The following is a 26,460-nucleotide window of genomic DNA, read 5'->3' on the forward strand; positions in this document are numbered from 1 at the left end:
GTCATCTGTGATCTTGGCTCAGGCCCGAAAAGACACGCTATTTTGAAATTTTCGGTTCAAAGCATTACATTGGCCCATTTAAAATTGTGCTGCCCCCTGTGAGAATCGAACTCACGACCCCTGGTTTACAAGACCAGTGCTCTGCCCCTGAGCTAAGGAGGCTGCTACAGCTTACACCTCTTTGCGATCGCTACAGCCCTCGAGAAAAATACATTTCAGAGTCCTGAAAATGCGTACAAAGATTTACTCTGCCACAACAATTCGCTACCACTGAGGTCCACAGCGATGACTGACGGGTGCTGCCGTCTTTCGTCTATCGTCATCTGTGATCTTGGCTCAGGCCCGAAAAGACACGCTATTTTGAAATTTTCGGTTCAAAGCATTACATTGGCCCATTTAAAATTGTGCTGCCCCCTGTGAGAATCGAACTCACGACCCCTGGTTTACAAGACCAGTGCTCTGCCCCTGAGCTAAGGAGGCTGCTACAGCTTACACCTCTTTGCGATCGCTACAGCCCTCGAGAAAAATACATTCAGAGTCCTGAAAATGCGTACAAAGATTTACTCTGCCACAACAATTCGCTACCACTGAGGTCCACAGCGATGACTGACGGGTGCTGCCGTCTTTCGTCTATCGTCATCTGTGATCTTGGCTCAGGCCCGAAAAGACACGCTATTTTGAAATTTTCGGTTCAAAGCATTACATTGGCCCATTTAAAATTGTGCTGCCCCCTGTGAGAATCGAACTCACGACCCCTGGTTTACAAGACCAGTGCTCTGCCCCTAAGCTAAGGAGGCTGCTACAGCTTACACCTCTTTGCGATCGCTACAGCCCTCGAGAAAAATACATTTCAGAGTCCTGAAAATGCGTACAAAGATTTACTCTGCCACAACAATTCGCTACCACTGAGGTCCACAGCGATGACTGATGGGTGCTGCCGTCTTTCGTCTATCGTCATCTGTGATCTTGGCTCAGGCCCGAAAAGACACGCTATTTTGAAATTTTCGGTTCAAAGCATTACATTGGCCCATTTAAAATTGTGCTGCCCCCTGTGAGAATCGAACTCACGACCCCTGGTTTACAAGACCAGTGCTCTGCCCCTGAGCTAAGGAGGCTGCTACAGCTTACACCTCTTTGCGATCGCTACAGCCCTCGAGAAAAATACATTTCAGAGTCCTGAAAATGCGTACAAAGATTTACTCTGCCACAACAATTCGCTACCACTGAGGTCCACAGCGATGACTGACGGGTGCTGCCGTCTTTCGTCTATCGTCATCTGTGATCTTGGCTCAGGCCCGAAAAGACACGCTATTTTGAAATTTTCGGTTCAAAGCATTACATTGGCCCATTTAAAATTGTGCTGCCCCCTGTGAGAATCGAACTCACGACCCCTGGTTTACAAGACCAGTGCTCTGCCCCTGAGCTAAGGAGGCTGCTACAGCTTACACCTCTTTGCGATCGCTACAGCCCTCGAGAAAAATACATTCAGAGTCCTGAAAATGCGTACAAAGATTTACTCTGCCACAACAATTCGCTACCACTGAGGTCCACAGCGATGACTGACGGGTGCTGCCGTCTTTCGTCTATCGTCATCTGTGATCTTGGCTCAGGCCCGAAAAGACACGCTATTTTGAAATTTTCGGTTCAAAGCATTACATTGGCCCATTTAAAATTGTGCTGCCCCCTGTGAGAATCGAACTCACGACCCCTGGTTTACAAGACCAGTGCTCTGCCCCTGAGCTAAGGAGGCTGCTACAGCTTACACCTCTTTGCGATCGCTACAGCCCTCGAGAAAAATACATTTCAGAGTCCTGAAAATGCGTACAAAGATTTACTCTGCCACAACAATTCGCTACCACTGAGGTCCACAGCGATGACTGACGGGTGCTGCCGTCTTTCGTCTATCGTCATCTGTGATCTTGGCTCAGGCCCGAAAAGACACGCTATTTTGAAATTTTCGGTTCAAAGCATTACATTGGCCCATTTAAAATTGTGCTGCCCCCTGTGAGAATCGAACTCACGACCCCTGGTTTACAAGACCAGTGCTCTGCCCCTGAGCTAAGGAGGCTGCTACAGCTTACACCTCTTTGCGATCGCTACAGCCCTCGAGAAAAATACATTTCAGAGTCCTGAAAATGCGTACAAAGATTTACTCTGCCACAACAATTCGCTACCACTGAGGTCCACAGCGATGACTGACGGGTGCTGCCGTCTTTCGTCTATCGTCATCTGTGATCTTGGCTCAGGCCCGAAAAGACACGCTATTTTGAAATTTTCGGTTCAAAGCATTACATTGGCCCATTTAAAATTGTGCTGCCCCCTGTGAGAATCGAACTCACGACCCCTGGTTTACAAGACCAGTGCTCTGCCCCTGAGCTAAGGAGGCTGCTACAGCTTACACCTCTTTGCGATCGCTACAGCCCTCGAGAAAAATACATTCAGAGTCCTGAAAATGCGTACAAAGATTTACTCTGCCACAACAATTCGCTACCACTGAGGTCCACAGCGATGACTGACGGGTGCTGCCGTCTTTCGTCTATCGTCATCTGTGATCTTGGCTCAGGCCCGAAAAGACACGCTATTTTGAAATTTTCGGTTCAAAGCATTACATTGGCCCATTTAAAATTGTGCTGCCCCCTGTGAGAATCGAACTCACGACCCCTGGTTTACAAGACCAGTGCTCTGCCCCTGAGCTAAGGAGGCTGCTACAGCTTACACCTCTTTGCGATCGCTACAGCCCTCGAGAAAAATACATTTCAGAGTCCTGAAAATGCGTACAAAGATTTACTCTGCCACAACAATTCGCTACCACTGAGGTCCACAGCGATGACTGACGGGTGCTGCCGTCTTTCGTCTATCGTCATCTGTGATCTTGGCTCAGGCCCGAAAAGACACGCTATTTTGAAATTTTCGGTTCAAAGCATTACATTGGCCCATTTAAAATTGTGCTGCCCCCTGTGAGAATCGAACTCACGACCCCTGGTTTACAAGACCAGTGCTCTGCCCCTGAGCTAAGGAGGCTGCTACAGCTTACACCTCTTTGCGATCGCTACAGCCCTCGAGAAAAATACATTCAGAGTCCTGAAAATGCGTACAAAGATTTACTCTGCCACAACAATTCGCTACCACTGAGGTCCACAGCGATGACTGACGGGTGCTGCCGTCTTTCGTCTATCGTCATCTGTGATCTTGGCTCAGGCCCGAAAAGACACGCTATTTTGAAATTTTCGGTTCAAAGCATTACATTGGCCCATTTAAAATTGTGCTGCCCCCTGTGAGAATCGAACTCACGACCCCTGGTTTACAAGACCAGTGCTCTGCCCCTGAGCTAAGGAGGCTGCTACAGCTTACACCTCTTTGCGATCGCTACAGCCCTCGAGAAAAATACATTTCAGAGTCCTGAAAATGCGTACAAAGATTTACTCTGCCACAACAATTCGCTACCACTGAGGTCCACAGCGATGACTGACGGGTGCTGCCGTCTTTCGTCTATCGTCATCTGTGATCTTGGCTCAGGCCCGAAAAGACACGCTATTTTGAAATTTTCGGTTCAAAGCATTACATTGGCCCATTTAAAATTGTGCTGCCCCCTGTGAGAATCGAACTCACGACCCCTGGTTTACAAGACCAGTGCTCTGCCCCTGAGCTAAGGAGGCTGCTACAGCTTACACCCCTTTGCGATCGCTACAGCCCTCGAGAAAAATACATTCAGAGTCCTGAAAATGCGTACAAAGATTTACTCTGCCACAACAATTCGCTACCACTGAGGTCCACAGCGATGACTGACGGGTGCTGCCGTCTTTCGTCTATCGTCATCTGTGATCTTGGCTCAGGCCCGAAAAGACACGCTATTTTGAAATTTTCGGTTCAAAGCATTACATTGGCCCATTTAAAATTGTGCTGCCCCCTGTGAGAATCGAACTCACGACCCCTGGTTTACAAGACCAGTGCTCTGCCCCTGAGCTAAGGAGGCTGCTACAGCTTACACCTCTTTGCGATCGCTACAGCCCTCGAGAAAAATACATTTCAGAGTCCTGAAAATGCGTACAAAGATTTACTCTGCCACAACAATTCGCTACCACTGAGGTCCACAGCGATGACTGACGGGTGCTGCCGTCTTTCGTCTATCGTCATCTGTGATCTTGGCTCAGGCCCGAAAAGACACGCTATTTTGAAATTTTCGGTTCAAAGCATTACATTGGCCCATTTAAAATTGTGCTGCCCCCTGTGAGAATCGAACTCACGACCCCTGGTTTACAAGACCAGTGCTCTGCCCCTGAGCTAAGGAGGCTGCTACAGCTTACACCTCTTTGCGATCGCTACAGCCCTCGAGAAAAATACATTCAGAGTCCTGAAAATGCGTACAAAGATTTACTCTGCCACAACAATTCGCTACCACTGAGGTCCACAGCGATGAATGACGGGTGCTGCCGTCTTTCGTCTATCGTCATCTGTGATCTTGGCTCAGGCCCGAAAAGACACGCTATTTTGAAATTTTCGGTTCAAAGCATTACATTGGCCCATTTAAAATTGTGCTGCCCCCTGTGAGAATCGAACTCACGACCCCTGGTTTACAAGACCAGTGCTCTGCCCCTGAGCTAAGGAGGCTGCTACAGCTTACACCTCTTTGCGATCGCTACAGCCCTCGAGAAAAATACATTCAGAGTCCTGAAAATGCGTACAAAGATTTACTCTGCCACAACAATTCGCTACCACTGAGGTCCACAGCGATGACTGACGGGTGCTGCCGTCTTTCGTCTATCGTCATCTGTGATCTTGGCTCAGGCCCGAAAAGACACGCTATTTTGAAATTTTCGGTTCAAAGCATTACATTGGCCCATTTAAAATTGTGCTGCCCCCTGTGAGAATCGAACTCACGACCCCTGGTTTACAAGACCAGTGCTCTGCCCCTGAGCTAAGGAGGCTGCTACAGCTTACACCTCTTTGCGATCGCTACAGCCCTCGAGAAAAATACATTTCAGAGTCCTGAAAATGCGTACAAAGATTTACTCTGCCACAACAATTCGCTACCACTGAGGTCCACAGCGATGACTGACGGGTGCTGCCGTCTTTCGTCTATCGTCATCTGTGATCTTGGCTCAGGCCCGAAAAGACACGCTATTTTGAAATTTTCGGTTCAAAGCATTACATTGGCCCATTTAAAATTGTGCTGCCCCCTGTGAGAATCGAACTCACGACCCCTGGTTTACAAGACCAGTGCTCTGCCCCTGAGCTAAGGAGGCTGCTACAGCTTACACCTCTTTGCGATCGCTACAGCCCTCGAGAAAAATACATTCAGAGTCCTGAAAATGCGTACAAAGATTTACTCTGCCACAACAATTCCCTACCACTGAGGTCCACAGCGATGACTGACGGGTGCTGCCGTCTTTCGTCTATCGTCATCTGTGATCTTGGCTCAGGCCCGAAAAGACACGCTATTTTGAAATTTTCGGTTCAAAGCATTACATTGGCCCATTTAAAATTGTGCTGCCCCCTGTGAGAATCGAACTCACGACCCCTGGTTTACAAGACCAGTGCTCTGCCCCTGAGCTAAGGAGGCTGCTACAGCTTACACCTCTTTGCGATCGCTACAGCCCTCGAGAAAAATACATTTCAGAGTCCTGAAAATGCGTACAAAGATTTACTCTGCCACAACAATTCGCTACCACTGAGGTCCACAGCGATGACTGACGGGTGCTGCCGTCTTTCGTCTATCGTCATCTGTGATCTTGGCTCAGGCCCGAAAAGACACGCTATTTTGAAATTTTCGGTTCAAAGCATTACATTGGCCCATTTAAAATTGTGCTGCCCCCTGTGAGAATCGAACTCACGACCCCTGGTTTACAAGACCAGTGCTCTGCCCCTGAGCTAAGGAGGCTGCTACAGCTTACACCTCTTTGCGATCGCTACAGCCCTCGAGAAAAATACATTCAGAGTCCTGAAAATGCGTACAAAGATTTACTCTGCCACAACAATTCGCTACCACTGAGGTCCACAGCGATGACTGACGGGTGCTGCCGTCTTTCGTCTATCGTCATCTGTGATCTTGGCTCAGGCCCGAAAAGACACGCTATTTTGAAATTTTCGGTTCAAAGCATTACATTGGCCCATTTAAAATTGTGCTGCCCCCTGTGAGAATCGAACTCACGACCCCTGGTTTACAAGACCAGTGCTCTGCCCCTGAGCTAAGGAGGCTGCTACAGCTTACACCTCTTTGCGATCGCTACAGCCCTCGAGAAAAATACATTTCAGAGTCCTGAAAATGCGTACAAAGATTTACTCTGCCACAACAATTCGCTACCACTGAGGTCCACAGCGATGACTGACGGGTGCTGCCGTCTTTCGTCTATCGTCATCTGTGATCTTGGCTCAGGCCCGAAAAGACACGCTATTTTGAAATTTTCGGTTCAAAGCATTACATTGGCCCATTTAAAATTGTGCTGCCCCCTGTGAGAATCGAACTCACGACCCCTGGTTTACAAGACCAGTGCTCTGCCCCTGAGCTAAGGAGGCTGCTACAGCTTACACCTCTTTGCGATCGCTACAGCCCTCGAGAAAAATACATTCAGAGTCCTGAAAATGCGTACAAAGATTTACTCTGCCACAACAATTCGCTACCACTGAGGTCCACAGCGATGACTGACGGGTGCTGCCGTCTTTCGTCTATCGTCATCTGTGATCTTGGCTCAGGCCCGAAAAGACACGCTATTTTGAAATTTTCGGTTCAAAGCATTACATTGGCCCATTTAAAATTGTGCTGCCCCCTGTGAGAATCGAACTCACGACCCCTGGTTTACAAGACCAGTGCTCTGCCCCTGAGCTAAGGAGGCTGCTACAGCTTACACCTCTTTGCGATCGCTACAGCCCTCGAGAAAAATACATTTCAGAGTCCTGAAAATGCGTACAAAGATTTACTCTGCCACAACAATTCGCTACCACTGAGGTCCACAGCGATGACTGACGGGTGCTGCCGTCTTTCGTCTATCGTCATCTGTGATCTTGGCTCAGGCCCGAAAAGACACGCTATTTTGAAATTTTCGGTTCAAAGCATTACATTGGCCCATTTAAAATTGTGCTGCCCCCTGTGAGAATCGAACTCACGACCCCTGGTTTACAAGACCAGTGCTCTGCCCCTGAGCTAAGGAGGCTGCTACAGCTTACACCTCTTTGCGATCGCTACAGCCCTCGAGAAAAATACATTCAGAGTCCTGAAAATGCGTACAAAGATTTACTCTGCCACAACAATTCGCTACCACTGAGGTCCACAGCGATGACTGACGGGTGCTGCCGTCTTTCGTCTATCGTCATCTGTGATCTTGGCTCAGGCCCGAAAAGACACGCTATTTTGAAATTTTCGGTTCAAAGCATTACATTGGCCCATTTAAAATTGTGCTGCCCCCTGTGAGAATCGAACTCACGACCCCTGGTTTACAAGACCAGTGCTCTGCCCCTGAGCTAAGGAGGCTGCTACAGCTTACACCTCTTTGCGATCGCTACAGCCCTCGAGAAAAATACATTTCAGAGTCCTGAAAATGCGTACAAAGATTTACTCTGCCACAACAATTCGCTACCACTGAGGTCCACAGCGATGACTGACGGGTGCTGCCGTCTTTCGTCTATCGTCATCTGTGATCTTGGCTCAGGCCCGAAAAGACACGCTATTTTGAAATTTTCGGTTCAAAGCATTACATTGGCCCATTTAAAATTGTGCTGCCCCCTGTGAGAATCGAACTCACGACCCCTGGTTTACAAGACCAGTGCTCTGCCCCTGAGCTAAGGAGGCTGCTACAGCTTACACCTCTTTGCGATCGCTACAGCCCTCGAGAAAAATACATTCAGAGTCCTGAAAATGCGTACAAAGATTTACTCTGCCACAACAATTCGCTACCACTGAGGTCCACAGCGATGACTGACGGGTGCTGCCGTCTTTCGTCTATCGTCATCTGTGATCTTGGCTCAGGCCCGAAAAGACACGCTATTTTGAAATTTTCGGTTCAAAGCATTACATTGGCCCATTTAAAATTGTGCTGCCCCCTGTGAGAATCGAACTCACGACCCCTGGTTTACAAGACCAGTGCTCTGCCCCTGAGCTAAGGAGGCTGCTACAGCTTACACCTCTTTGCGATCGCTACAGCCCTCGAGAAAAATACATTTCAGAGTCCTGAAAATGCGTACAAAGATTTACTCTGCCACAACAATTCGCTACCACTGAGGTCCACAGCGATGACTGACGGGTGCTGCCGTCTTTCGTCTATCGTCATCTGTGATCTTGGCTCAGGCCCGAAAAGACACGCTATTTTGAAATTTTCGGTTCAAAGCATTACATTGGCCCATTTAAAATTGTGCTGCCCCCTGTGAGAATCGAACTCACGACCCCTGGTTTACAAGACCAGTGCTCTGCCCCTGAGCTAAGGAGGCTGCTACAGCTTACACCTCTTTGCGATCGCTACAGCCCTCGAGAAAAATACATTCAGAGTCCTGAAAATGCGTACAAAGATTTACTCTGCCACAACAATTCGCTACCACTGAGGTCCACAGCGATGACTGACGGGTGCTGCCGTCTTTCGTCTATCGTCATCTGTGATCTTGGCTCAGGCCCGAAAAGACACGCTATTTTGAAATTTTCGGTTCAAAGCATTACATTGGCCCATTTAAAATTGTGCTGCCCCCTGTGAGAATCGAACTCACGACCCTGGTTTACAAGACCAGTGCTCTGCCCCTGAGCTAAGGAGGCTGCTACAGCTTACACCTCTTTGCGATCGCTACAGCCCTCGAGAAAAATACATTTCAGAGTCCTGAAAATGCGTACAAAGATTTACTCTGCCACAACAATTCGCTACCACTGAGGTCCACAGCGATGACTGACGGGTGCTGCCGTCTTTCGTCTATCGTCATCTGTGATCTTGGCTCAGGCCCGAAAAGACACGCTATTTTGAAATTTTCGGTTCAAAGCATTACATTGGCCCATTTAAAATTGTGCTGCCCCCTGTGAGAATCGAACTCACGACCCCTGGTTTACAAGACCAGTGCTCTGCCCCTGAGCTAAGGAGGCTGCTACAGCTTACACCTCTTTGCGATCGCTACAGCCCTCGAGAAAAATACATTTCAGAGTCCTGAAAATGCGTACAAAGATTTACTCTGCCACAACAATTCGCTACCACTGAGGTCCACAGCGATGACTGACGGGTGCTGCCGTCTTTCGTCTATCGTCATCTGTGATCTTGGCTCAGGCCCGAAAAGACACGCTATTTTGAAATTTTCGGTTCAAAGCATTACATTGGCCCATTTAAAATTGTGCTGCCCCCTGTGAGAATCGAACTCACGACCCCTGGTTTACAAGACCAGTGCTCTGCCCCTGAGCTAAGGAGGCTGCTACAGCTTACACCTCTTTGCGATCGCTACAGCCCTCGAGAAAAATACATTTCAGAGTCCTGAAAATGCGTACAAAGATTTACTCTGCCACAACAATTCGCTACCACTGAGGTCCACAGCGATGACTGACGGGTGCTGCCGTCTTTCGTCTATCGTCATCTGTGATCTTGGCTCAGGCCCGAAAAGACACGCTATTTTGAAATTTTCGGTTCAAAGCATTACATTGGCCCATTTAAAATTGTGCTGCCCCCTGTGAGAATCGAACTCACGACCCCTGGTTTACAAGACCAGTGCTCTGCCCCTGAGCTAAGGAGGCTGCTACAGCTTACACCTCTTTGCGATCGCTACAGCCCTCGAGAAAAATACATTCAGAGTCCTGAAAATGCGTACAAAGATTTACTCTGCCACAACAATTCGCTACCACTGAGGTCCACAGCGATGACTGACGGGTGCTGCCGTCTTTCGTCTATCGTCATCTGTGATCTTGGCTCAGGCCCGAAAAGACACGCTATTTTGAAATTTTCGGTTCAAAGCATTACATTGGCCCATTTAAAATTGTGCTGCCCCCTGTGAGAATCGAACTCACGACCCCTGGTTTACAAGACCAGTGCTCTGCCCCTGAGCTAAGGAGGCTGCTACAGCTTACACCTCTTTGCGATCGCTACAGCCCTCGAGAAAAATACATTTCAGAGTCCTGAAAATGCGTACAAAGATTTACTCTGCCACAACAATTCGCTACCACTGAGGTCCACAGCGATGACTGACGGGTGCTGCCGTCTTTCGTCTATCGTCATCTGTGATCTTGGCTCAGGCCCGAAAAGACACGCTATTTTGAAATTTTCGGTTCAAAGCATTACATTGGCCCATTTAAAATTGTGCTGCCCCCTGTGAGAATCGAACTCACGACCCCTGGTTTACAAGACCAGTGCTCTGCCCCTGAGCTAAGGAGGCTGCTACAGCTTACACCTCTTTGCGATCGCTACAGCCCTCGAGAAAAATACATTTCAGAGTCCTGAAAATGCGTACAAAGATTTACTCTGCCACAACAATTCGCTACCACTGAGGTCCACAGCGATGACTGACGGGTGCTGCCGTCTTTCGTCTATCGTCATCTGTGATCTTGGCTCAGGCCCGAAAAGACACGCTATTTTGAAATTTTCGGTTCAAAGCATTACATTGGCCCATTTAAAATTGTGCTGCCCCCTGTGAGAATCGAACTCACGACCCCTGGTTTACAAGACCAGTGCTCTGCCCCTGAGCTAAGGAGGCTGCTACAGCTTACACCTCTTTGCGATCGCTACAGCCCTCGAGAAAGATACATTCAGAGTCCTGAAAATGCGTACAAAGATTTACTCTGCCACAACAATTCGCTACCACTGAGGTCCACAGCGATGACTGACGGGTGCTGCCGTCTTTCGTCTATCGTCATCTGTGATCTTGGCTCAGGCCCGAAAAGACACGCTATTTTGAAATTTTCGGTTCAAAGCATTACATTGGCCCATTTAAAATTGTGCTGCCCCCTGTGAGAATCGAACTCACGACCCCTGGTTTACAAGACCAGTGCTCTGCCCCTGAGCTAAGGAGGCTGCTACAGCTTACACCTCTTTGCGATCGCTACAGCCCTCGAGAAAAATACATTTCAGAGTCCTGAAAATGCGTACAAAGATTTACTCTGCCACAACAATTCGCTACCACTGAGGTCCACAGCGATGACTGACGGGTGCTGCCGTCTTTCGTCTATCGTCATCTGTGATCTTGGCTCAGGCCCGAAAAGACACGCTATTTTGAAATTTTCGGTTCAAAGCATTACATTGGCCCATTTAAAATTGTACTGCCCCCTGTGAGAATCGAACTCACGACCCCTGGTTTACAAGACCAGTGCTCTGCCCCTGAGCTAAGGAGGCTGCTACAGCTTACACCTCTTTGCGATCGCTACAGCCCTCGAGAAAAATACATTCAGAGTCCTGAAAATGCGTACAAAGATTTACTCTGCCACAACAATTCGCTACCACTGAGGTCCACAGCGATGACTGACGGGTGCTGCCGTCTTTCGTCTATCGTCATCTGTGATCTTGGCTCAGGCCCGAAAAGACACGCTATTTTGAAATTTTCGGTTCAAAGCATTACATTGGCCCATTTAAAATTGTGCTGCCCCCTGTGAGAATCGAACTCACGACCCCTGGTTTACAAGACCAGTGCTCTGCCCCTGAGCTAAGGAGGCTGCTACAGCTTACACCTCTTTGCGATCGCTACAGCCCTCGAGAAAAATACATTTCAGAGTCCTGAAAATGCGTACAAAGATTTACTCTGCCACAACAATTCGCTACCACTGAGGTCCACAGCGATGACTGACGGGTGCTGCCGTCTTTCGTCTATCGTCATCTGTGATCTTGGCTCAGGCCCGAAAAGACACGCTATTTTGAGATTTTCGGTTCAAAGCATTACATTGGCCCATTTAAAATTGTGCTGCCCCCTGTGAGAATCGAACTCACGACCCCTGGTTTACAAGACCAGTGCTCTGCCCCTGAGCTAAGGAGGCTGCTACAGCTTACACCTCTTTGCGATCGCTACAGCCCTCGAGAAAAATACATTCAGAGTCCTGAAAATGCGTACAAAGATTTACTCTGCCACAACAATTCGCTACCACTGAGGTCCACAGCGATGACTGACGGGTGCTGCCGTCTTTCGTCTATCGTCATCTGTGATCTTGGCTCAGGCCCGAAAAGACACGCTATTTTGAAATTTTCGGTTCAAAGCATTACATTGGCCCATTTAAAATTGTGCTGCCCCCTGTGAGAATCGAACTCACGACCCCTGGTTTACAAGACCAGTGCTCTGCCCCTGAGCTAAGGAGGCTGCTACAGCTTACACCTCTTTGCGATCGCTACAGCCCTCGAGAAAAATACATTTCAGAGTCCTGAAAATGCGTACAAAGATTTACTCTGCCACAACAATTCGCTACCACTGAGGTCCACAGCGATGACTGACGGGTGCTGCCGTCTTTCGTCTATCGTCATCTGTGATCTTGGCTCAGGCCCGAAAAGACACGCTATTTTGAAATTTTCGGTTCAAAGCATTACATTGGCCCATTTAAAATTTTGCTGCCCCCTGTGAGAATCGAACTCACGACCCCTGGTTTACAAGACCAGTGCTCTGCCCCTGAGCTAAGGAGGCTGCTACAGCTTACACCTCTTTGCGATCGCTACAGCCCTCGAGAAAAATACATTCAGAGTCCTGAAAATGCGTACAAAGATTTACTCTGCCACAACAATTCGCTACCACTGAGGTCCACAGCGATGACTGACGGGTGCTGCCGTCTTTCGTCTATCGTCATCTGTGATCTTGGCTCAGGCCCGAAAAGACACGCTATTTTGAAATTTTCGGTTCAAAGCATTACATTGGCCCATTTAAAATTGTGCTGCCCCCTGTGAGAATCGAACTCACGACCCCTGGTTTACAAGACCAGTGCTCTGCCCCTGAGCTAAGGAGGCTGCTACAGCTTACACCTCTTTGCGATCGCTACAGCCCTCGAGAAAAATACATTTCAGAGTCCTGAAAATGCGTACAAAGATTTACTCTGCCACAACAATTCGCTACCACTGAGGTCCACAGCGATGACTGACGGGTGCTGCCGTCTTTCGTCTATCGTCATCTGTGATCTTGGCTCAGGCCCGAAAAGACACGCTATTTTGAAATTTTCGGTTCAAAGCATTACATTGGCCCATTTAAAATTGTGCTGCCCCCTGTGAGAATCGAACTCACGACCCCTGGTTTACAAGACCAGTGCTCTGCCCCTTTTTTTTTTTTTTTTTTTTTGATTTTTTTATCAGTTTTATTATACAATCTGCTAGTTAAGTCTCACTTGCTCAACAGCTGATAAAATAGTGTGGTTAAAGAATACAAAACAACTTTAAGACACTAACTCAACATTTCTCCTCCGAAGTTTAAGAGCTTTATAACATGTAAGAGAAATGAAAATTAACTTGTTTCTTCCAATTATATCAAGCAAGTATACAATCACTCAAAGTTATTTTTATTAAACTTTGATTTTGATTCTATTCACATACAATGAGAGTAAATTTTTATAGAACTGATGTTGCAAATGCACATCGAAATGTCCATGAAGACTGCTGCCGCTGCTTGGAGGATTCAGGGGTACAGCTACTCTTCACGGCAAAATAACTGAGCCTTCAGATTCTTCAATTCTCCTTGTCCTTGTTTGTTGCTTCCGCCTTATTTTCTTTGGATTTTTCTTCCTGTTTTCCGTCACTTGCGGATCCATCTGCGTCCTTCCCCTTGGATTTATCTGATATTACTGCAACCTCTTCCTTACTTGCCTCGTCGAAGTTCTCAACAAGTTCAGGAACTTCGTCGTCTTCTTCAATGCTAGCTTTGCCGCCTGCAGCACTGTTTGCCACACTCGATGCCAGGCGCTTTAATTGAGTCAAACCTTCAGTGCCCAACTGACTTAGAATACCCGGTAACATTTCTGTAATTTGCTTTGTTTCTCCAAGGCCAGTGATGGCAAATGTATTGGCCGCTAAAGACGCTTGGGCTTTAGGATTATTAAAGTGAATTACAGTACCGTCATCCTTGATCATATTTACTTCTTCGATGCCCGGTATAGTATTTACTGAAAGCTTCTTCAACGAACTTTGCAACTTCTTGTCATCAGTAGCTGCGGTTGCATGAACAACCTTCTTCTTCCTTCGCGGTGTGCCTTTCCCTCCAATCCGCACCTGGGCCTGTAGTTTCTTCAACTTTTCTTGGTTCATTTCTGCTGCCTTAACTTTTTACACACGTGCTCTCACACAAAACCAATTCATGAAGAAAATGGATGCCGGCAGGATTGCCAAAGCAACTCGTTCACAAAGTAAGCAACGTAAGCCACATATGATTAACACGTACACAAACAATTACGCCCCTGAGCTAAGGAGGCTGCTACAGCTTACACCTCTTTGCGATCGCTACAGCCCTCGAGAAAAATACATTCAGAGTCCTGAAAATGCGTACAAAGATTTACTCTGCCACAACAATTCGCTACCACTGAGGTCCACAGCGATGACTGACGGGTGCTGCCGTCTTTCGTCTATCGTCATCTGTGATCTTGGCTCAGGCCCGAAAAGACACGCTATTTTGAAATTTTCGGTTCAAAGCATTACATTGGCCCATTTAAAATTGTGCTGCCCCCTGTGAGAATCGAACTCACGACCCCTGGTTTACAAGACCAGTGCTCTGCCCCTTTTTTTTTTTTTTTTTTTTTTTTTTTTGACACAGAAAAAGGAATGCAGTCGGTAGGATATTTTTAATCCTTTTGTTTCTAAGGGAGTTAGTTGTCTAGTGAGTTCCTCTTACGGCATGCACTAGGCAACCAGAACAGCTACAGGAGAGAGTCATTTTTGTTGTCAGCGGTAGTTGCATTATCGCAAACGCAGAGTAATTCCATTGGCGTCGCATCAAAATGAATACCTGCCGAAACCCGGGATCGAACCAGGGACCTTTAGATCTTCAGTCTAACGCTCTCCCAACTGAGCTATTTTTTTTTTTTTTTTTTTTTTTTTTTTTTTTTTTTTTTTTTTTTTTTTCTCCTGCACCCAAAGCAGGAATCATACCCCTTTTTTTTTTTTTTTTTTTTTTTTTTTCCTACCACTCGAACGAATGTATCTATTGAAAAAAATATTAAAGAATATCCACCACACAGCCACTTCAAAAGAAGTACAGTACTGAAATTAAAATCCTAAAACATGACTATATAATGTAGACTGCTTACTGAAATAAAGGTTAAAACACGAAAACTTCAGTCCTGGTGTAGAGAAGAAACATACATAAAGGCGGCAAATTCAGAAACAGTATAAAAGAAAATGGCTCACACAGGTGACCTTAGCCAACACCCTCTCTTTCAAATGTCAGGCTAAGCATATTGGCAAAATCATCTCGGAGGCCTGGCAATCGCAAGCGTTGCCAGTAAGCAGTAAGCATGTACTGCCGAAACGCTAGGTGTCCATCCTCTTCATGACAACTGTTGACAAAATGTACGAAATGGCCAATCAACCACATGACGGTATGGAGCTTCGTCCGCGGAAAAAAGGAAGAATCGGGCCGGACGATGATGTCAATAGTATAAGCGGCTTCAGCAGACCTAGTGACAAAAGCAAGTTGTTTCCTGAGCCAACGCCAATTAGCAAGGTGCCCACAGCAGGTGAATCGATGTTCAAGGGTATCCAGGAGACCACACCGAGTACAGGTGTCCGTGTCAGAAAGACCAATACGGTGCAGTCGTACATTGGTGGGAACCAAATTATTTATTACCCTATACCACGTGGACGCCACGGCCATAGAGTGGATCGGCAGACTAACGTTCTTCCAGACGTTCCTCCAGGACACGGATGGAGACGCCAGTTCTATTGGATTGGGACTGGCCAGCCCCTCCCAGCGGGCAATCAAGCTCTTGGTCGTTGGCACCGGTCGCCGCAAGAAGACGTCACCGAGGTAACTCACCGCAATGTAAAATTCCCGAATGTGTTTCAACTTAAAATTTAGGCGTCCGACATCGACAGGTGGAGCAAGGCTCGCCGGACGCACAACAGTAAAAAGCCTGGATGTAATTGAAGTCACTTCTTGCGTAACAATTAGAGTCGTTCGGCGGACGTACAAAGCAGACGCCTTGCGAGTAATGTCAGAGAGGCCCAAGCCTCCGGAGAGACGCGGTTTCGTCATTACCTCGTAACGTAACTTGAATAGATGGCCCTTCCATATAAACCTGCTAGACAATTGGCGCAACCTTTTCGCCACCATCATGGGAAGTGGGAACAGCTGAGCAACATAATAAGCTTTACATAGGACGTAGGTGTCTAAAATTCTGACTTTTTGCAAAATGGTAGCAGAGCGCTGCTCATGGACCATCAGAGCCCCCTGTATCTTCTCAGTGACAGATTTCCAATTGAGAGCCGCCATTTTTAGAGGACACCGATCAATGATAATCCCCAAGGACGTATGGCGATCGACAAAAGTGGCCCAAGGGACGTCAGCATCGCGAAATCCTCGAATATCAAGGAACTTACATTTACCCTGATTGAGACGCGCTCCAGAGACACGACAGTATGCATCAACTGCCCCTTTCAACAACGGGATATCATCTCGTTGACGGAGGAGAACAACGACATCATCCGCATATGCCTTAACCGAGAGCTTCCCACCAGAGAGGGACATACCCTGAAGCTTGAGAGCAATAGTCCGAAGCAGCGGTTCCAGGGACAAAACGAATAAAGACATAGAGAGCGGACTACCCTGAGGCACTCCGCGGCGGATAGCAATGGGCGGCGTCAGCTGCCCATTGACTGACACCCGAGCTGTTATTCCCCTGTACAAATTGCCAAGAACACCACGTGATGAAGCGTTAAAACCTATTGTACCTAAAACACGATCTAAAAACACATGACTGACGTGATCAAAAGCCTTATAAAAATCAAGGAAGGCAAAGGCACAATGTACGTTTGTAACCGCCGCAACCGAGACAACATCCCGATATTCGGCTACTGGTGTCAGAATAGATCTATCATGAAAACAACATTGATGTGCACCAATCACACCCCGAAGCAGAGAAGACAGCCGGCTATTGAGCGCTCTAGCAGCTGTCTTATAGTCAAAATTCAGCAATGTGAGCGGACGAAGATTGGCAGCAGATAAACGACCAGAGGACTTCGGAATTAAAACAATTTTCCCTACTTTAAAATCGGCAGGCACATCCATCCCTCTGACAATCTCATTTAAAATCTGCGTAAAAATGCCACCCAAACGAGGCCAAAAACGGAGATAAAATTCTTTAGGCAGGCCGTCTGGACCCGGCGATTTACTGGACGGAGAGCGAGCAATAAAATCGAAAACATCATCTACCTGGAACTCCCGGAGAAATTCGCCGTTCGCGTCAGGCCCGATCGTCGCAGTTAGATCCCCAAAGACATCATCCGAAAGAGACTCACCAGAATCATCGGCAGAATAGAGACTAGTGTAATACTGATGAAGAGCACGAACCATTTCCTCCTGTGCACTAAACTGTCGCCCATCATCCACCGTAAGAGAAGAGATGAAGGAGCGACGACGACGAGTCTGATGCCGTAGCAGGTGGTACAAGGATGTCAGTTCACCTTCAACAAGAGAGTGAGGTTTCGACTTAACTCGCAGACCATCCATCTGTCGTCGTTTAAGGCTCAAGAGCTTGGCTTTAATACGACGAACATCATGGATCCGCAGTGGAGAGGTACCCGCCGCGTCATATAGTTCACGCAGGACAGAGTAGTAATATTCATACGTGTTCTTAAAATCACGCGTCCTAGCAGCACAGTAGAAAATCAAAGTCTGACGAATCTTGGGCTTGGCAAACGCAGTCCACCAAACCAGCAAGGAGGGGTATCGCGGGACAGAGCGAAGACATCGCTCCCACACGCCACTTATAACATCATCCATAGCACTGTCGGCAAGGTGGGAAACATTTAACATCCACTGGGAACGATAAAGTTTTGCAGGTTGGCGACTAAGATTTACAGTTGCAGTAAAAGCACAATGGTCAGAAAAACTAGTAGGAATAACTTCGACAGAAAGAATTTTATCACATAAAAAATCAGATAAATAGAATCTGTCGAGTCTACTGCATGAGGACGCGGTAAAAAACGTATATTTCACCAGGGTTGGATATTTGTGTTCCCAAACATCACGCAGATGCATCGTACGAACTAAGTCATGTAAATCACGGCAATAATTAAAATTGGGGGACTGGTCTGCAGGGCGTAAAACACAATTAAAATCGCCTCCGAGCAGGAGACTCCGAGGACTCTGGCGCAAAAGATAAATAAGCTCTTCTTTATAAAAGCGCGATCGAGCCACAGTGTGACCCGAACCAGAGGGGGCATACAAAACAACGAGGCGGAGATCAAAAAGACGACAACCAATCCCACGGCCAGAGTCAAGGAATTCAATGTCAGTAATAGGAATGCCCTCTCGAAAGAAAAGAGCAGTTCCTGTTGAATATTCCGGCGCGACATTAAAAACAGTTTGAAATCCAGGTAGAGAGAGAACAGAAAACAACACTTCCTGCAAAAACACTACGTCCGCACAGGCGTCGTAAATAAACTGCCGCAAAGAGGCAATGCGAACGTCGGACTCAATACGGTTAACATTTAAGGTAAGAAAGGTGTATGCTTGAACCATAGAGAGAAAAGCGAGAAAACAAATCACCTACACCGACGCACCAGCGTCACAGTCCATAGCAGGGGTGACGGAGGCATCCGAGGGAGGGGGACTGCTACCCCGTTCCGCGGATCCCTTACGTTTCGGTTTTTTACGAACAGCATTAACGTTCGGCTGAACGCGTAACTTGCGTCGGCTGACGGGCAAGGAAACTTCAGCCGCCGGTGACGTAGGAGGGTCAAGTTCTGTATCCGACACCACCCGCGCCGGTCCACATGCGGGATCCGGGGTCGCGGGGGAAACATCCGACAAAACGGAATGGTCAACACCTGCACTAGCTTCCGGCAAACATGGACTGCACGGAGGCGAAACGTGAGCAGGAAGGTCCGAGGCCGCAGAGTTGGAAGGAAGCGGAGCAGCTCCGCTGGCAGAGGTATGGGGCAGCGAAGCAGGAAGTTGTCGCGGCTCCACTTGTTGTGACATCGAAGTCGGTTCGGAAGACGGCGCCAACAGGCCCGACCGACGACCCGACTCGAGAGAAGCTGCGTCGGAGGCCGGAGGGGCGCCAGCAGCCGCCACCGGAACCGCTACCTCAGGAGGGCAGGGAGCAGCTACAGTACACAGTGGCTCGGAGGATGCCGGTCGCTCGGACTGGGGCATCTCAGGGAGATCCTCATCCGTACTATTTCCATCGTGTGGGCGACGCCTCTTATTATTCAAAAGTGGCACACCCACCTGAGGGACAGACGGAACAACATCAGATTTAGCACGCAAAGGAGGAAATTCTGTATCAGGGGTGCGCAAAACCTGTGGCGGGGCGCTACTACCACTGGACTGTGCTACACCAAGAGCAGAACCACCTGCAACGAGGTCAGCGACCGTTAACTTGCGACGCTGTTCGAGAGAATTTTTTAAAACAAAAACTCTCCGCGGACAGTCGGTACGCACGTGACCACTTTCATTGCACAAAAAACAGGTGCCAACCTGACCACTATATGTTACATGGACACGATATCCACCGATCTGCAGGTGAGATGGAATATTCTGCTTAACGTGCATTTCGACTGAACGAATACCACTGTAACATTGCAGGCGATGTTGGCTTGACCAGCGTTCAAGGCGAATGCTCTTTACATCACCATACTTCTGTAGACCCTCCTTAAGATAGACATTATCCACCTCCGGTGGAAGGTTGTAAACACGAACATTGGTATACGTGATGGAAGCATTGGAAAGCAGCACGGTACTTACAGAATCATCCCGATGCCGAAAGAGAACTTGATGACCATATTTAGAAAGAATTTTATCAACCTGAAGTGGGTCCATAAACTTAACAAAGAAAACATACAGTTCGGTATCAAAATAAGCAGTGTGCACCTGATCCGAATGAACACCAAAGGTATCTACCAACCAATCATGAATCTCAAGAGAACTAGGTTGCACATGGCGGGTTGACTTGTCAAAAGCAAAACTAACTGTAGCCTGACGAGGAATAACCTGGGACGACATTTTCAAAATATGCGGTCGAAACCGCTACACAAAAAACACTGAAATAAGGACAGAAAGTAACACAAGGTACGAAACAACGACGGAGAAATACTCTCAGAAGTTGCAACACAACACGTAACAAAAACGATAGTCCACTATACGTAACGCTACGGCGGAGCGGAAGACTAGGCACGTCCACACTGCACGGCGTCTAAAGCGGAACTGCCCCTGAGCTAAGGAGGCTGCTACAGCTTACACCTCTTTGCGATCGCTACAGCGCTCGAGAAAAATACATTTCAGAGTCCTGAAAATGCGTACAAAGATTTACTCTGCCACAACAATTCGCTACCACTGAGGTCCACAGCGATGACTGACGGGTGCTGCCGTCTTTCGTCTATCGTCATCTGTGATCTTGGCTCAGGCCCGAAAAGACACGCTATTTTGAAATTTTCGGTTCAAAGCATTACATTGGCCCATTTAAAATTGTACTGCCCCCTGTGAGAATCGAACTCACGACCCCTGGTTTACAAGACCAGTGCTCTGCCCCTGAGCTAAGGAGGCTGCTACAGCTTACACCTCTTTGCGATCGCTACAGCCCTCGAGAAAAATACATTCAGAGTCCTGAAAATGCGTACAAAGATTTACTCTGCCACAACAATTCGCTACCACTGAGGTCCACAGCGATGACTGACGAGTGCTGCCGTCTTTCGTCTATCGTCATCTGTGATCTTGGCTCAGGCCCGAAAAGACACGCTATTTTGAAATTTTCGGTTCAAAGCATTACATTGGCCCATTTAAAATTGTGCTGCCCCCTGTGAGAATCGAACTCACGACCCCTGGTTTACAAGACCAGTGCTCTGCCCCTGAGCTAAGGAGGCTGCTACAGCTTACACCTCTTTGCGATCGCTACAGCCCTCGAGAAAAATACATTTCAGAGTCCTGAAAATGCGTACAAAGATTTACTCTGCCACAACAATTCGCTACCACTGAGGTCCACAGCGATGACTGACGGGTGCTGCCGTCTTTCGTCTATCGTCATCTGTGATCTTGGCTCAGGCCCGAAAGGACACGCTATTTTGAAATTTTCGGTTCAAAGCATTACATTGGCCCATTTAAAATTGTGCTGCCCCCTGTGAGAATCGAACTCACGACCCCTGGTTTACAAGACCAGTGCTCTGCCCCTGAGCTAAGGAGGCTGCTACAGCTTACACCTCTTTGCGATCGCTACAGCCCTCGAGAAAAATACATTCAGAGTCCTGAAAATGCGTACAAAGATTTACTCTGCCACAACAATTCGCTACCACTGAGGTCCACAGCGATGACTGACGGGTGCTGCCGTCTTTCGTCTATCGTCATCTGTGATCTTGGCTCAGGCCCGAAAAGACACGCTATTTTGAAATTTTCGGTTCAAAGCATTACATTGGCCCATTTAAAATTGTGCTGCCCCCTGTGAGAATCGAACTCACGACCCCTGGTTTACAAGACCAGTGCTCTGCCCCTGAGCTAAGGAGGCTGCTACAGCTTACACCTCTTTGCGATCGCTACAGCCCTCGAGAAAAATACATTTCAGAGTCCTGAAAATGCGTACAAAGATTTTCTCTGCCACAACAATTCGCTACCACTGAGGTCCACAGCGATGACTGACGGGTGCTGCCGTCTTTCGTCTATCGTCATCTGTGATCTTGGCTCAGGCCCGAAAAGACACGCTATTTTGAAATTTTCGGTTCAAAGCATTACATTGGCCCATTTAAAATTGTGCTGCCCCCTGTGAGAATCGAACTCACGACCCCTGGTTTACAAGACCAGTGCTCTGCCCCTGAGCTAAAGAGGCTGCTACAGCTTACACCTCTTTGCGATCGCTACAGCCCTCGAGAAAAATACATTCAGAGTCCTGAAAATGCGTACAAAGATTTACTCTGCCACAACAATTCGCTACCACTGAGGTCCACAGCGATGACTGACGGGTGCTGCCGTCTTTCGTCTATCGTCATCTGTGATCTTGGCTCAGGCCCGAAAAGACACGCTATTTTGAAATTTTCGGTTCAAAGCATTACATTGGCCCATTTAAAATTGTGCTGCCCCCTGTGAGAATCGAACTCACGACCCCTGGTTTACAAGACCAGTGCTCTGCCCCTGAGCTAAGGAGGCTGCTACAGCTTACACCTCTTTGCGATCGCTACAGCCCTCGAGAAAAATACATTTCAGAGTCCTGAAAATGCGTACAAAGATTTACTCTGCCACAACAATTCGCTACCACTGAGGTCCACAGCGATGACTGACGGGTGCTGCCGTCTTTCGTCTATCGTCATCTGTGATCTTGGCTCAGGCCCGAAAAGACACGCTATTTTGAAATTTTCGGTTCAAAGCATTACATTGGCCCATTTAAAATTGTACTGCCCCCTGTGAGAATCGAACTCACGACCCCTGGTTTACAAGACCAGTGCTCTGCCCCTGAGCTAAGGAGGCTGCTACAGCTTACACCTCTTTGCGATCGCTACAGCCCTCGAGAAAAATACATTCAGAGTCCTGAAAATGCGTACAAAGATTTACTCTGCCACAACAATTCGCTACCACTGAGGTCCACAGCGATGACTGACGGGTGCTGCCGTCTTTCGTCTATCGTCATCTGTGATCTTGGCTCAGGCCCGAAAAGACACGCTATTTTGAAATTTTCGGTTCAAAGCATTACATTGGCCCATTTAAAATTGTGCTGCCCCCTGTGAGAATCGAACTCACGACCCCTGGTTTACAAGACCAGTGCTCTGCCCCTGAGCTAAGGAGGCTGCTACAGCTTACACCTCTTTGCGATCGCTACAGCCCTCGAGAAAAATACATTTCAGAGTCCTGAAAATGCGTACAAAGATTTACTCTGCCACAACAATTCGCTACCACTGAGGTCCACAGCGATGACTGACGGGTGCTGCCGTCTTTCGTCTATCGTCATCTGTGATCTTGGCTCAGGCCCGAAAAGACACGCTATTTTGAAATTTTCGGTTCAAAGCATTACATTGGCCCATTTAAAATTGTGCTGCCCCCTGTGAGAATCGAACTCACGACCCCTGGTTTACAAGACCAGTGCTCTGCCCCTGAGCTAAGGAGGCTGCTACAGCTTACACCTCTTTGCGATCGCTACAGCCCTCGAGAAAAATACATTCAGAGTCCTGAAAATGCGTACAAAGATTTACTCTGCCACAACAATTCGCTACCACTGAGGTCCACAGCGATGACTGACGGGTGCTGCCGTCTTTCGTCTATCGTCATCTGTGATCTTGGCTCAGGCCCGAAAAGACACGCTATTTTGAAATTTTCGGTTCAAAGTATTACATTGGCCCATTTAAAATTGTGCTGCCCCCTGTGAGAATCGAACTCACGACCCCTGGTTTACAAGACCAGTGCTCTGCCCCTGAGCTAAGGAGGCTGCTACAGCTTACACCTCTTTGCGATCGCTACAGCCCTCGAGAAAAATACATTTCAGAGTCCTGAAAATGCGTACAAAGATTTACTCTGCCACAACAATTCGCTACCACTGAGGTCCACAGCGATGACTGACGGGTGCTGCCGTCTTTCGTCTATCGTCATCTGTGATCTTGGCTCAGGCCCGAAAAGACACGCTATTTTGAAATTTTCGGTTCAAAGCATTACATTGGCCCATTTAAAATTGTGCTGCCCCCTGTGAGAATCGAACTCACGACCCCTGGTTTACAAGACCAGTGCTCTGCCCCTGAGCTAAGGAGGCTGCTACAGCTTACACCTCTTTGCGATCGCTACAGCCCTCGAGAAAAATACATTCAGAGTCCTGAAAATGCGTACAAAGATTTACTCTGCCACAACAATTCGCTACCACTGAGGTCCACAGCGATGACTGACGGGTGCTGCCGTCTTTCGTCTATCGTCATCTGTGATCTTGGCTCAGGCCCGAAAAGACACGCTATTTTGAAATTTTCGGTTCAAAGCATTACATTGGCCCATTTAAAATTGTGCTGCCCCCTGTGAGAATCGAACTCACGACCCCTGGTTTACAAGACCAGTGCTCTGCCCCTGAGCTAAGGAGGCTGCTACAGCTTACACCTCTTTGCGATCGCTACAGCCCTCGAGAAAAATACATTTCAGAGTCCTGAAAATGCGTACAAAAATTTACTCTGCCACAACAATTCGTTACCACTGAGGTCCACAGCGATGACTGACGGGTGCTGCCGTCTTTCGTCTATCGTCATCTGTGATCTTGGCTCAGGCCCGAAAAGACACGCTATTTTGAAATTTTCGGTTCAAAGCATTACATTGGCCCATTTAAAATTGTGCTGCCCCCTGTGAGAATCGAACTCACGACCCCTGGTTTACAAGACCAGTGCTCTGCCCCTGAGCTAAGGAGGCTGCTACAGCTTACACCTCTTTGCGATCGCTACAGCCCTCGAGAAAAATACATTCAGAGTCCTGAAAATGCGTACAAAGATTTACTCTGCCACAACAATTCGCTACCACTGAGGTCCACAGCGATGACTGACGGGTGCTGCCGTCTTTCGTCATCTGTGATCTTGGCTCAGGCCCGAAAAGACACGCTATTTTGAAATTTTCGGTTCAAAGCATTACATTGGCCCATTTAAAATTGTGCTGCCCCCTGTGAGAATCGAACTCACGACCCCTGGTTTACAAGACCAGTGCTCTGCCCCTGAGCTAAGGAGGCTGCTACAGCTTACACCTCTTTGCGATCGCTACAGCCCTCGAGAAAAATACATTTCAGAGTCCTGAAAATGCGTACAAAGATTTACTCTGCCACAACAATTCGCTACCACTGAGGTCCACAGCGATGACTGACGGGTGCTGCCGTCTTTCGTCTATCGTCATCTGTGATCTTGGCTCAGGCCCGAAAAGACACGCTATTTTGAAATTTTCGGTTCAAAGCATTACATTGGCCCATTTAAAATTGTACTGCCCCCTGTGAGAATCGAACTCACGACCCCTGGTTTACAAGACCAGTGCTCTGCCCCTGAGCTAAGGAGGCTGCTACAGCTTACACCTCTTTGCGATCGCTACAGCCCTCGAGAAAAATACATTCAGAGTCCTGAAAATGCGTACAAAGATTTACTCTGCCACAACAATTCGCTACCACTGAGGTCCACAGCGATGACTGACGGGTGCTGCCGTCTTTCGTCTATCGTCATCTGTGATCTTGGCTCAGGCCCGAAAAGACACGCTATTTTGAAATTTTCGGTTCAAAGCATTACATTGGCCCATTTAAAATTGTGCTGCCCCCTGTGAGAATCGAACTCACGACCCCTGGTTTACAAGACCAGTGCTCTGCCCCTGAGCTAAGGAGGCTGCTACAGCTTACACCTCTTTGCGATCGCTACAGCCCTCGAGAAAAATACATTTCAGAGTCCTGAAAATGCGTACAAAGATTTACTCTGCCACAACAATTCGCTACCACTGAGGTCCACAGCGATGACTGACGGGTGCTGCCGTCTTTCGTCTATCGTCATCTGTGATCTTGGCTCAGGCCCGAAAAGACACGCTATTTTGAAATTTTCGGTTCAAAGCATTACATTGGCCCATTTAAAATTGTGCTGCCCCCTGTGAGAATCGAACTCACGACCCCTGGTTTACAAGACCAGTGCTCTGCCCCTGAGCTAAGGAGGCTGCTACAGCTTACACCTCTTTGCGATCGCTACAGCCCTCGAGAAAAATACATTCAGAGTCCTGAAAATGCGTACAAAGATTTACTCTGCCACAACAATTCGCTACCACTGAGGTCCACAGCGATGACTGACGGGTGCTGCCGTCTTTCGTCTATCGTCATCTGTGATCTTGGCTCAGGCCCGAAAAGACACGCTATTTTGAAATTTTCGGTTCAAAGCATTACATTGGCCCATTTAAAATTGTGCTGCCCCCTGTGAGAATCGAACTCACGACCCCTGGTTTACAAGACCAGTGCTCTGCCCCTGAGCTAAGGAGGCTGCTACAGCTTACACCTCTTTGCGATCGCTACAGCCCTCGAGAAAAATACATTTCAGAGTCCTGAAAATGCGTACAAAAATTTACTCTGCCACAACAATTCGCTACCACTGAGGTCCACAGCGATGACTGACGGGTGCTGCCGTCTTTCGTCTATCGTCATCTGTGATCTTGGCTCAGGCCCGAAAAGACACGCTATTTTGAAATTTTCGGTTCAAAGCATTACATTGGCCCATTTAAAATTGTGCTGCCCCCTGTGAGAATCGAACTCACGACCCCTGGTTTACAAGACCAGTGCTCTGCCCCTGAGCTAAGGAGGCTGCTACAGCTTACACCTCTTTGCGATCGCTACAGCCCTCGAGAAAAATACATTCAGAGTCCTGAAAATGCGTACAAAGATTTACTCTGCCACAACAATTCGCTACCACTGAGGTCCACAGCGATGACTGACGGGTGCTGCCGTCTTTC

The 26,460-nt window shown here is 47.8% G+C and overlaps 1 protein-coding gene and 61 non-coding genes across 62 annotated transcripts; all 62 read right to left on the reverse strand.

The window, feature by feature from the left end:
• Nucleotides 1-90: 90 nt before the first annotated feature.
• On the reverse strand, nucleotides 91-162 carry Trnat-ugu. Its single transcript has one exon. It is a non-coding gene; the product is annotated as a tRNA-Thr (tRNA).
• A 246-nt stretch (nucleotides 163-408) lies between these two features.
• On the reverse strand, nucleotides 409-480 carry Trnat-ugu. Its single transcript has one exon. It is a non-coding gene; the product is annotated as a tRNA-Thr (tRNA).
• Nucleotides 481-725: 245 nt separating this feature from the next.
• Nucleotides 726-797, reverse strand: Trnat-ugu. Its single transcript has one exon. It is a non-coding gene; the product is annotated as a tRNA-Thr (tRNA).
• Nucleotides 798-1,043: 246 nt separating this feature from the next.
• Nucleotides 1,044-1,115, reverse strand: Trnat-ugu. The gene has a single exon. It is a non-coding gene; the product is annotated as a tRNA-Thr (tRNA).
• A 246-nt stretch (nucleotides 1,116-1,361) lies between these two features.
• Trnat-ugu lies at nucleotides 1,362-1,433 on the reverse strand. Its single transcript has one exon. It is a non-coding gene; the product is annotated as a tRNA-Thr (tRNA).
• Nucleotides 1,434-1,678: 245 nt separating this feature from the next.
• Trnat-ugu lies at nucleotides 1,679-1,750 on the reverse strand. The gene has a single exon. It is a non-coding gene; the product is annotated as a tRNA-Thr (tRNA).
• Nucleotides 1,751-1,996: 246 nt separating this feature from the next.
• Nucleotides 1,997-2,068, reverse strand: Trnat-ugu. The gene has a single exon. It is a non-coding gene; the product is annotated as a tRNA-Thr (tRNA).
• Nucleotides 2,069-2,314: 246 nt separating this feature from the next.
• On the reverse strand, nucleotides 2,315-2,386 carry Trnat-ugu. Its single transcript has one exon. It is a non-coding gene; the product is annotated as a tRNA-Thr (tRNA).
• A 245-nt stretch (nucleotides 2,387-2,631) lies between these two features.
• Trnat-ugu lies at nucleotides 2,632-2,703 on the reverse strand. The gene has a single exon. It is a non-coding gene; the product is annotated as a tRNA-Thr (tRNA).
• A 246-nt stretch (nucleotides 2,704-2,949) lies between these two features.
• Nucleotides 2,950-3,021, reverse strand: Trnat-ugu. The gene has a single exon. It is a non-coding gene; the product is annotated as a tRNA-Thr (tRNA).
• A 245-nt stretch (nucleotides 3,022-3,266) lies between these two features.
• On the reverse strand, nucleotides 3,267-3,338 carry Trnat-ugu. The gene has a single exon. It is a non-coding gene; the product is annotated as a tRNA-Thr (tRNA).
• Nucleotides 3,339-3,584: 246 nt separating this feature from the next.
• On the reverse strand, nucleotides 3,585-3,656 carry Trnat-ugu. The gene has a single exon. It is a non-coding gene; the product is annotated as a tRNA-Thr (tRNA).
• Nucleotides 3,657-3,901: 245 nt separating this feature from the next.
• Trnat-ugu lies at nucleotides 3,902-3,973 on the reverse strand. Its single transcript has one exon. It is a non-coding gene; the product is annotated as a tRNA-Thr (tRNA).
• Nucleotides 3,974-4,219: 246 nt separating this feature from the next.
• On the reverse strand, nucleotides 4,220-4,291 carry Trnat-ugu. The gene has a single exon. It is a non-coding gene; the product is annotated as a tRNA-Thr (tRNA).
• A 245-nt stretch (nucleotides 4,292-4,536) lies between these two features.
• On the reverse strand, nucleotides 4,537-4,608 carry Trnat-ugu. Its single transcript has one exon. It is a non-coding gene; the product is annotated as a tRNA-Thr (tRNA).
• Nucleotides 4,609-4,853: 245 nt separating this feature from the next.
• On the reverse strand, nucleotides 4,854-4,925 carry Trnat-ugu. Its single transcript has one exon. It is a non-coding gene; the product is annotated as a tRNA-Thr (tRNA).
• A 246-nt stretch (nucleotides 4,926-5,171) lies between these two features.
• On the reverse strand, nucleotides 5,172-5,243 carry Trnat-ugu. Its single transcript has one exon. It is a non-coding gene; the product is annotated as a tRNA-Thr (tRNA).
• A 245-nt stretch (nucleotides 5,244-5,488) lies between these two features.
• Trnat-ugu lies at nucleotides 5,489-5,560 on the reverse strand. The gene has a single exon. It is a non-coding gene; the product is annotated as a tRNA-Thr (tRNA).
• Nucleotides 5,561-5,806: 246 nt separating this feature from the next.
• Trnat-ugu lies at nucleotides 5,807-5,878 on the reverse strand. The gene has a single exon. It is a non-coding gene; the product is annotated as a tRNA-Thr (tRNA).
• A 245-nt stretch (nucleotides 5,879-6,123) lies between these two features.
• Trnat-ugu lies at nucleotides 6,124-6,195 on the reverse strand. Its single transcript has one exon. It is a non-coding gene; the product is annotated as a tRNA-Thr (tRNA).
• Nucleotides 6,196-6,441: 246 nt separating this feature from the next.
• Trnat-ugu lies at nucleotides 6,442-6,513 on the reverse strand. Its single transcript has one exon. It is a non-coding gene; the product is annotated as a tRNA-Thr (tRNA).
• Nucleotides 6,514-6,758: 245 nt separating this feature from the next.
• Nucleotides 6,759-6,830, reverse strand: Trnat-ugu. The gene has a single exon. It is a non-coding gene; the product is annotated as a tRNA-Thr (tRNA).
• Nucleotides 6,831-7,076: 246 nt separating this feature from the next.
• Trnat-ugu lies at nucleotides 7,077-7,148 on the reverse strand. The gene has a single exon. It is a non-coding gene; the product is annotated as a tRNA-Thr (tRNA).
• A 245-nt stretch (nucleotides 7,149-7,393) lies between these two features.
• Nucleotides 7,394-7,465, reverse strand: Trnat-ugu. The gene has a single exon. It is a non-coding gene; the product is annotated as a tRNA-Thr (tRNA).
• A 246-nt stretch (nucleotides 7,466-7,711) lies between these two features.
• On the reverse strand, nucleotides 7,712-7,783 carry Trnat-ugu. Its single transcript has one exon. It is a non-coding gene; the product is annotated as a tRNA-Thr (tRNA).
• A 245-nt stretch (nucleotides 7,784-8,028) lies between these two features.
• On the reverse strand, nucleotides 8,029-8,100 carry Trnat-ugu. Its single transcript has one exon. It is a non-coding gene; the product is annotated as a tRNA-Thr (tRNA).
• A 246-nt stretch (nucleotides 8,101-8,346) lies between these two features.
• Trnat-ugu lies at nucleotides 8,347-8,418 on the reverse strand. Its single transcript has one exon. It is a non-coding gene; the product is annotated as a tRNA-Thr (tRNA).
• Nucleotides 8,419-8,663: 245 nt separating this feature from the next.
• Nucleotides 8,664-8,734, reverse strand: Trnat-ugu. The gene has a single exon. It is a non-coding gene; the product is annotated as a tRNA-Thr (tRNA).
• A 246-nt stretch (nucleotides 8,735-8,980) lies between these two features.
• Trnat-ugu lies at nucleotides 8,981-9,052 on the reverse strand. Its single transcript has one exon. It is a non-coding gene; the product is annotated as a tRNA-Thr (tRNA).
• Nucleotides 9,053-9,298: 246 nt separating this feature from the next.
• Trnat-ugu lies at nucleotides 9,299-9,370 on the reverse strand. The gene has a single exon. It is a non-coding gene; the product is annotated as a tRNA-Thr (tRNA).
• Nucleotides 9,371-9,616: 246 nt separating this feature from the next.
• Nucleotides 9,617-9,688, reverse strand: Trnat-ugu. Its single transcript has one exon. It is a non-coding gene; the product is annotated as a tRNA-Thr (tRNA).
• A 245-nt stretch (nucleotides 9,689-9,933) lies between these two features.
• Trnat-ugu lies at nucleotides 9,934-10,005 on the reverse strand. The gene has a single exon. It is a non-coding gene; the product is annotated as a tRNA-Thr (tRNA).
• A 246-nt stretch (nucleotides 10,006-10,251) lies between these two features.
• On the reverse strand, nucleotides 10,252-10,323 carry Trnat-ugu. The gene has a single exon. It is a non-coding gene; the product is annotated as a tRNA-Thr (tRNA).
• A 246-nt stretch (nucleotides 10,324-10,569) lies between these two features.
• Nucleotides 10,570-10,641, reverse strand: Trnat-ugu. Its single transcript has one exon. It is a non-coding gene; the product is annotated as a tRNA-Thr (tRNA).
• A 245-nt stretch (nucleotides 10,642-10,886) lies between these two features.
• Nucleotides 10,887-10,958, reverse strand: Trnat-ugu. The gene has a single exon. It is a non-coding gene; the product is annotated as a tRNA-Thr (tRNA).
• Nucleotides 10,959-11,204: 246 nt separating this feature from the next.
• On the reverse strand, nucleotides 11,205-11,276 carry Trnat-ugu. The gene has a single exon. It is a non-coding gene; the product is annotated as a tRNA-Thr (tRNA).
• Nucleotides 11,277-11,521: 245 nt separating this feature from the next.
• Nucleotides 11,522-11,593, reverse strand: Trnat-ugu. The gene has a single exon. It is a non-coding gene; the product is annotated as a tRNA-Thr (tRNA).
• A 246-nt stretch (nucleotides 11,594-11,839) lies between these two features.
• On the reverse strand, nucleotides 11,840-11,911 carry Trnat-ugu. The gene has a single exon. It is a non-coding gene; the product is annotated as a tRNA-Thr (tRNA).
• A 245-nt stretch (nucleotides 11,912-12,156) lies between these two features.
• Nucleotides 12,157-12,228, reverse strand: Trnat-ugu. Its single transcript has one exon. It is a non-coding gene; the product is annotated as a tRNA-Thr (tRNA).
• A 246-nt stretch (nucleotides 12,229-12,474) lies between these two features.
• On the reverse strand, nucleotides 12,475-12,546 carry Trnat-ugu. The gene has a single exon. It is a non-coding gene; the product is annotated as a tRNA-Thr (tRNA).
• A 245-nt stretch (nucleotides 12,547-12,791) lies between these two features.
• Trnat-ugu lies at nucleotides 12,792-12,863 on the reverse strand. The gene has a single exon. It is a non-coding gene; the product is annotated as a tRNA-Thr (tRNA).
• A 521-nt stretch (nucleotides 12,864-13,384) lies between these two features.
• On the reverse strand, nucleotides 13,385-14,228 carry LOC124793895 (transcription factor BTF3 homolog 4-like). Its single transcript, XM_047258055.1, has one exon. It carries the CDS (start codon nucleotides 14,145-14,147, stop codon nucleotides 13,572-13,574), a length of 576 nt encoding a protein of 191 aa, XP_047114011.1. The 5' UTR covers nucleotides 14,148-14,228; the 3' UTR covers nucleotides 13,385-13,571.
• Nucleotides 14,229-14,834: 606 nt separating this feature from the next.
• On the reverse strand, nucleotides 14,835-14,915 carry Trnaf-gaa. Its single transcript has one exon. It is a non-coding gene; the product is annotated as a tRNA-Phe (tRNA).
• A 5,617-nt stretch (nucleotides 14,916-20,532) lies between these two features.
• Nucleotides 20,533-20,604, reverse strand: Trnat-ugu. The gene has a single exon. It is a non-coding gene; the product is annotated as a tRNA-Thr (tRNA).
• Nucleotides 20,605-20,849: 245 nt separating this feature from the next.
• On the reverse strand, nucleotides 20,850-20,921 carry Trnat-ugu. The gene has a single exon. It is a non-coding gene; the product is annotated as a tRNA-Thr (tRNA).
• Nucleotides 20,922-21,167: 246 nt separating this feature from the next.
• Trnat-ugu lies at nucleotides 21,168-21,239 on the reverse strand. The gene has a single exon. It is a non-coding gene; the product is annotated as a tRNA-Thr (tRNA).
• A 245-nt stretch (nucleotides 21,240-21,484) lies between these two features.
• Trnat-ugu lies at nucleotides 21,485-21,556 on the reverse strand. Its single transcript has one exon. It is a non-coding gene; the product is annotated as a tRNA-Thr (tRNA).
• A 246-nt stretch (nucleotides 21,557-21,802) lies between these two features.
• Nucleotides 21,803-21,874, reverse strand: Trnat-ugu. The gene has a single exon. It is a non-coding gene; the product is annotated as a tRNA-Thr (tRNA).
• A 245-nt stretch (nucleotides 21,875-22,119) lies between these two features.
• Nucleotides 22,120-22,191, reverse strand: Trnat-ugu. The gene has a single exon. It is a non-coding gene; the product is annotated as a tRNA-Thr (tRNA).
• Nucleotides 22,192-22,437: 246 nt separating this feature from the next.
• Nucleotides 22,438-22,509, reverse strand: Trnat-ugu. Its single transcript has one exon. It is a non-coding gene; the product is annotated as a tRNA-Thr (tRNA).
• Nucleotides 22,510-22,754: 245 nt separating this feature from the next.
• On the reverse strand, nucleotides 22,755-22,826 carry Trnat-ugu. The gene has a single exon. It is a non-coding gene; the product is annotated as a tRNA-Thr (tRNA).
• Nucleotides 22,827-23,072: 246 nt separating this feature from the next.
• On the reverse strand, nucleotides 23,073-23,144 carry Trnat-ugu. The gene has a single exon. It is a non-coding gene; the product is annotated as a tRNA-Thr (tRNA).
• Nucleotides 23,145-23,389: 245 nt separating this feature from the next.
• Trnat-ugu lies at nucleotides 23,390-23,461 on the reverse strand. The gene has a single exon. It is a non-coding gene; the product is annotated as a tRNA-Thr (tRNA).
• A 246-nt stretch (nucleotides 23,462-23,707) lies between these two features.
• On the reverse strand, nucleotides 23,708-23,779 carry Trnat-ugu. Its single transcript has one exon. It is a non-coding gene; the product is annotated as a tRNA-Thr (tRNA).
• Nucleotides 23,780-24,024: 245 nt separating this feature from the next.
• Trnat-ugu lies at nucleotides 24,025-24,096 on the reverse strand. Its single transcript has one exon. It is a non-coding gene; the product is annotated as a tRNA-Thr (tRNA).
• Nucleotides 24,097-24,342: 246 nt separating this feature from the next.
• Trnat-ugu lies at nucleotides 24,343-24,414 on the reverse strand. The gene has a single exon. It is a non-coding gene; the product is annotated as a tRNA-Thr (tRNA).
• A 238-nt stretch (nucleotides 24,415-24,652) lies between these two features.
• On the reverse strand, nucleotides 24,653-24,724 carry Trnat-ugu. Its single transcript has one exon. It is a non-coding gene; the product is annotated as a tRNA-Thr (tRNA).
• A 246-nt stretch (nucleotides 24,725-24,970) lies between these two features.
• Trnat-ugu lies at nucleotides 24,971-25,042 on the reverse strand. The gene has a single exon. It is a non-coding gene; the product is annotated as a tRNA-Thr (tRNA).
• Nucleotides 25,043-25,287: 245 nt separating this feature from the next.
• On the reverse strand, nucleotides 25,288-25,359 carry Trnat-ugu. The gene has a single exon. It is a non-coding gene; the product is annotated as a tRNA-Thr (tRNA).
• Nucleotides 25,360-25,605: 246 nt separating this feature from the next.
• Nucleotides 25,606-25,677, reverse strand: Trnat-ugu. Its single transcript has one exon. It is a non-coding gene; the product is annotated as a tRNA-Thr (tRNA).
• A 245-nt stretch (nucleotides 25,678-25,922) lies between these two features.
• Trnat-ugu lies at nucleotides 25,923-25,994 on the reverse strand. The gene has a single exon. It is a non-coding gene; the product is annotated as a tRNA-Thr (tRNA).
• Nucleotides 25,995-26,240: 246 nt separating this feature from the next.
• Trnat-ugu lies at nucleotides 26,241-26,312 on the reverse strand. The gene has a single exon. It is a non-coding gene; the product is annotated as a tRNA-Thr (tRNA).
• Between the last annotated feature and the right edge of the window lie 148 nt (nucleotides 26,313-26,460).

The sequence above is a fragment of the Schistocerca piceifrons genome, chromosome 1, assembly GCF_021461385.2.
Source record: "Schistocerca piceifrons isolate TAMUIC-IGC-003096 chromosome 1, iqSchPice1.1, whole genome shotgun sequence".
NCBI classification, from domain to species: Eukaryota; Metazoa; Arthropoda; class Insecta; order Orthoptera; family Acrididae; genus Schistocerca; species Schistocerca piceifrons.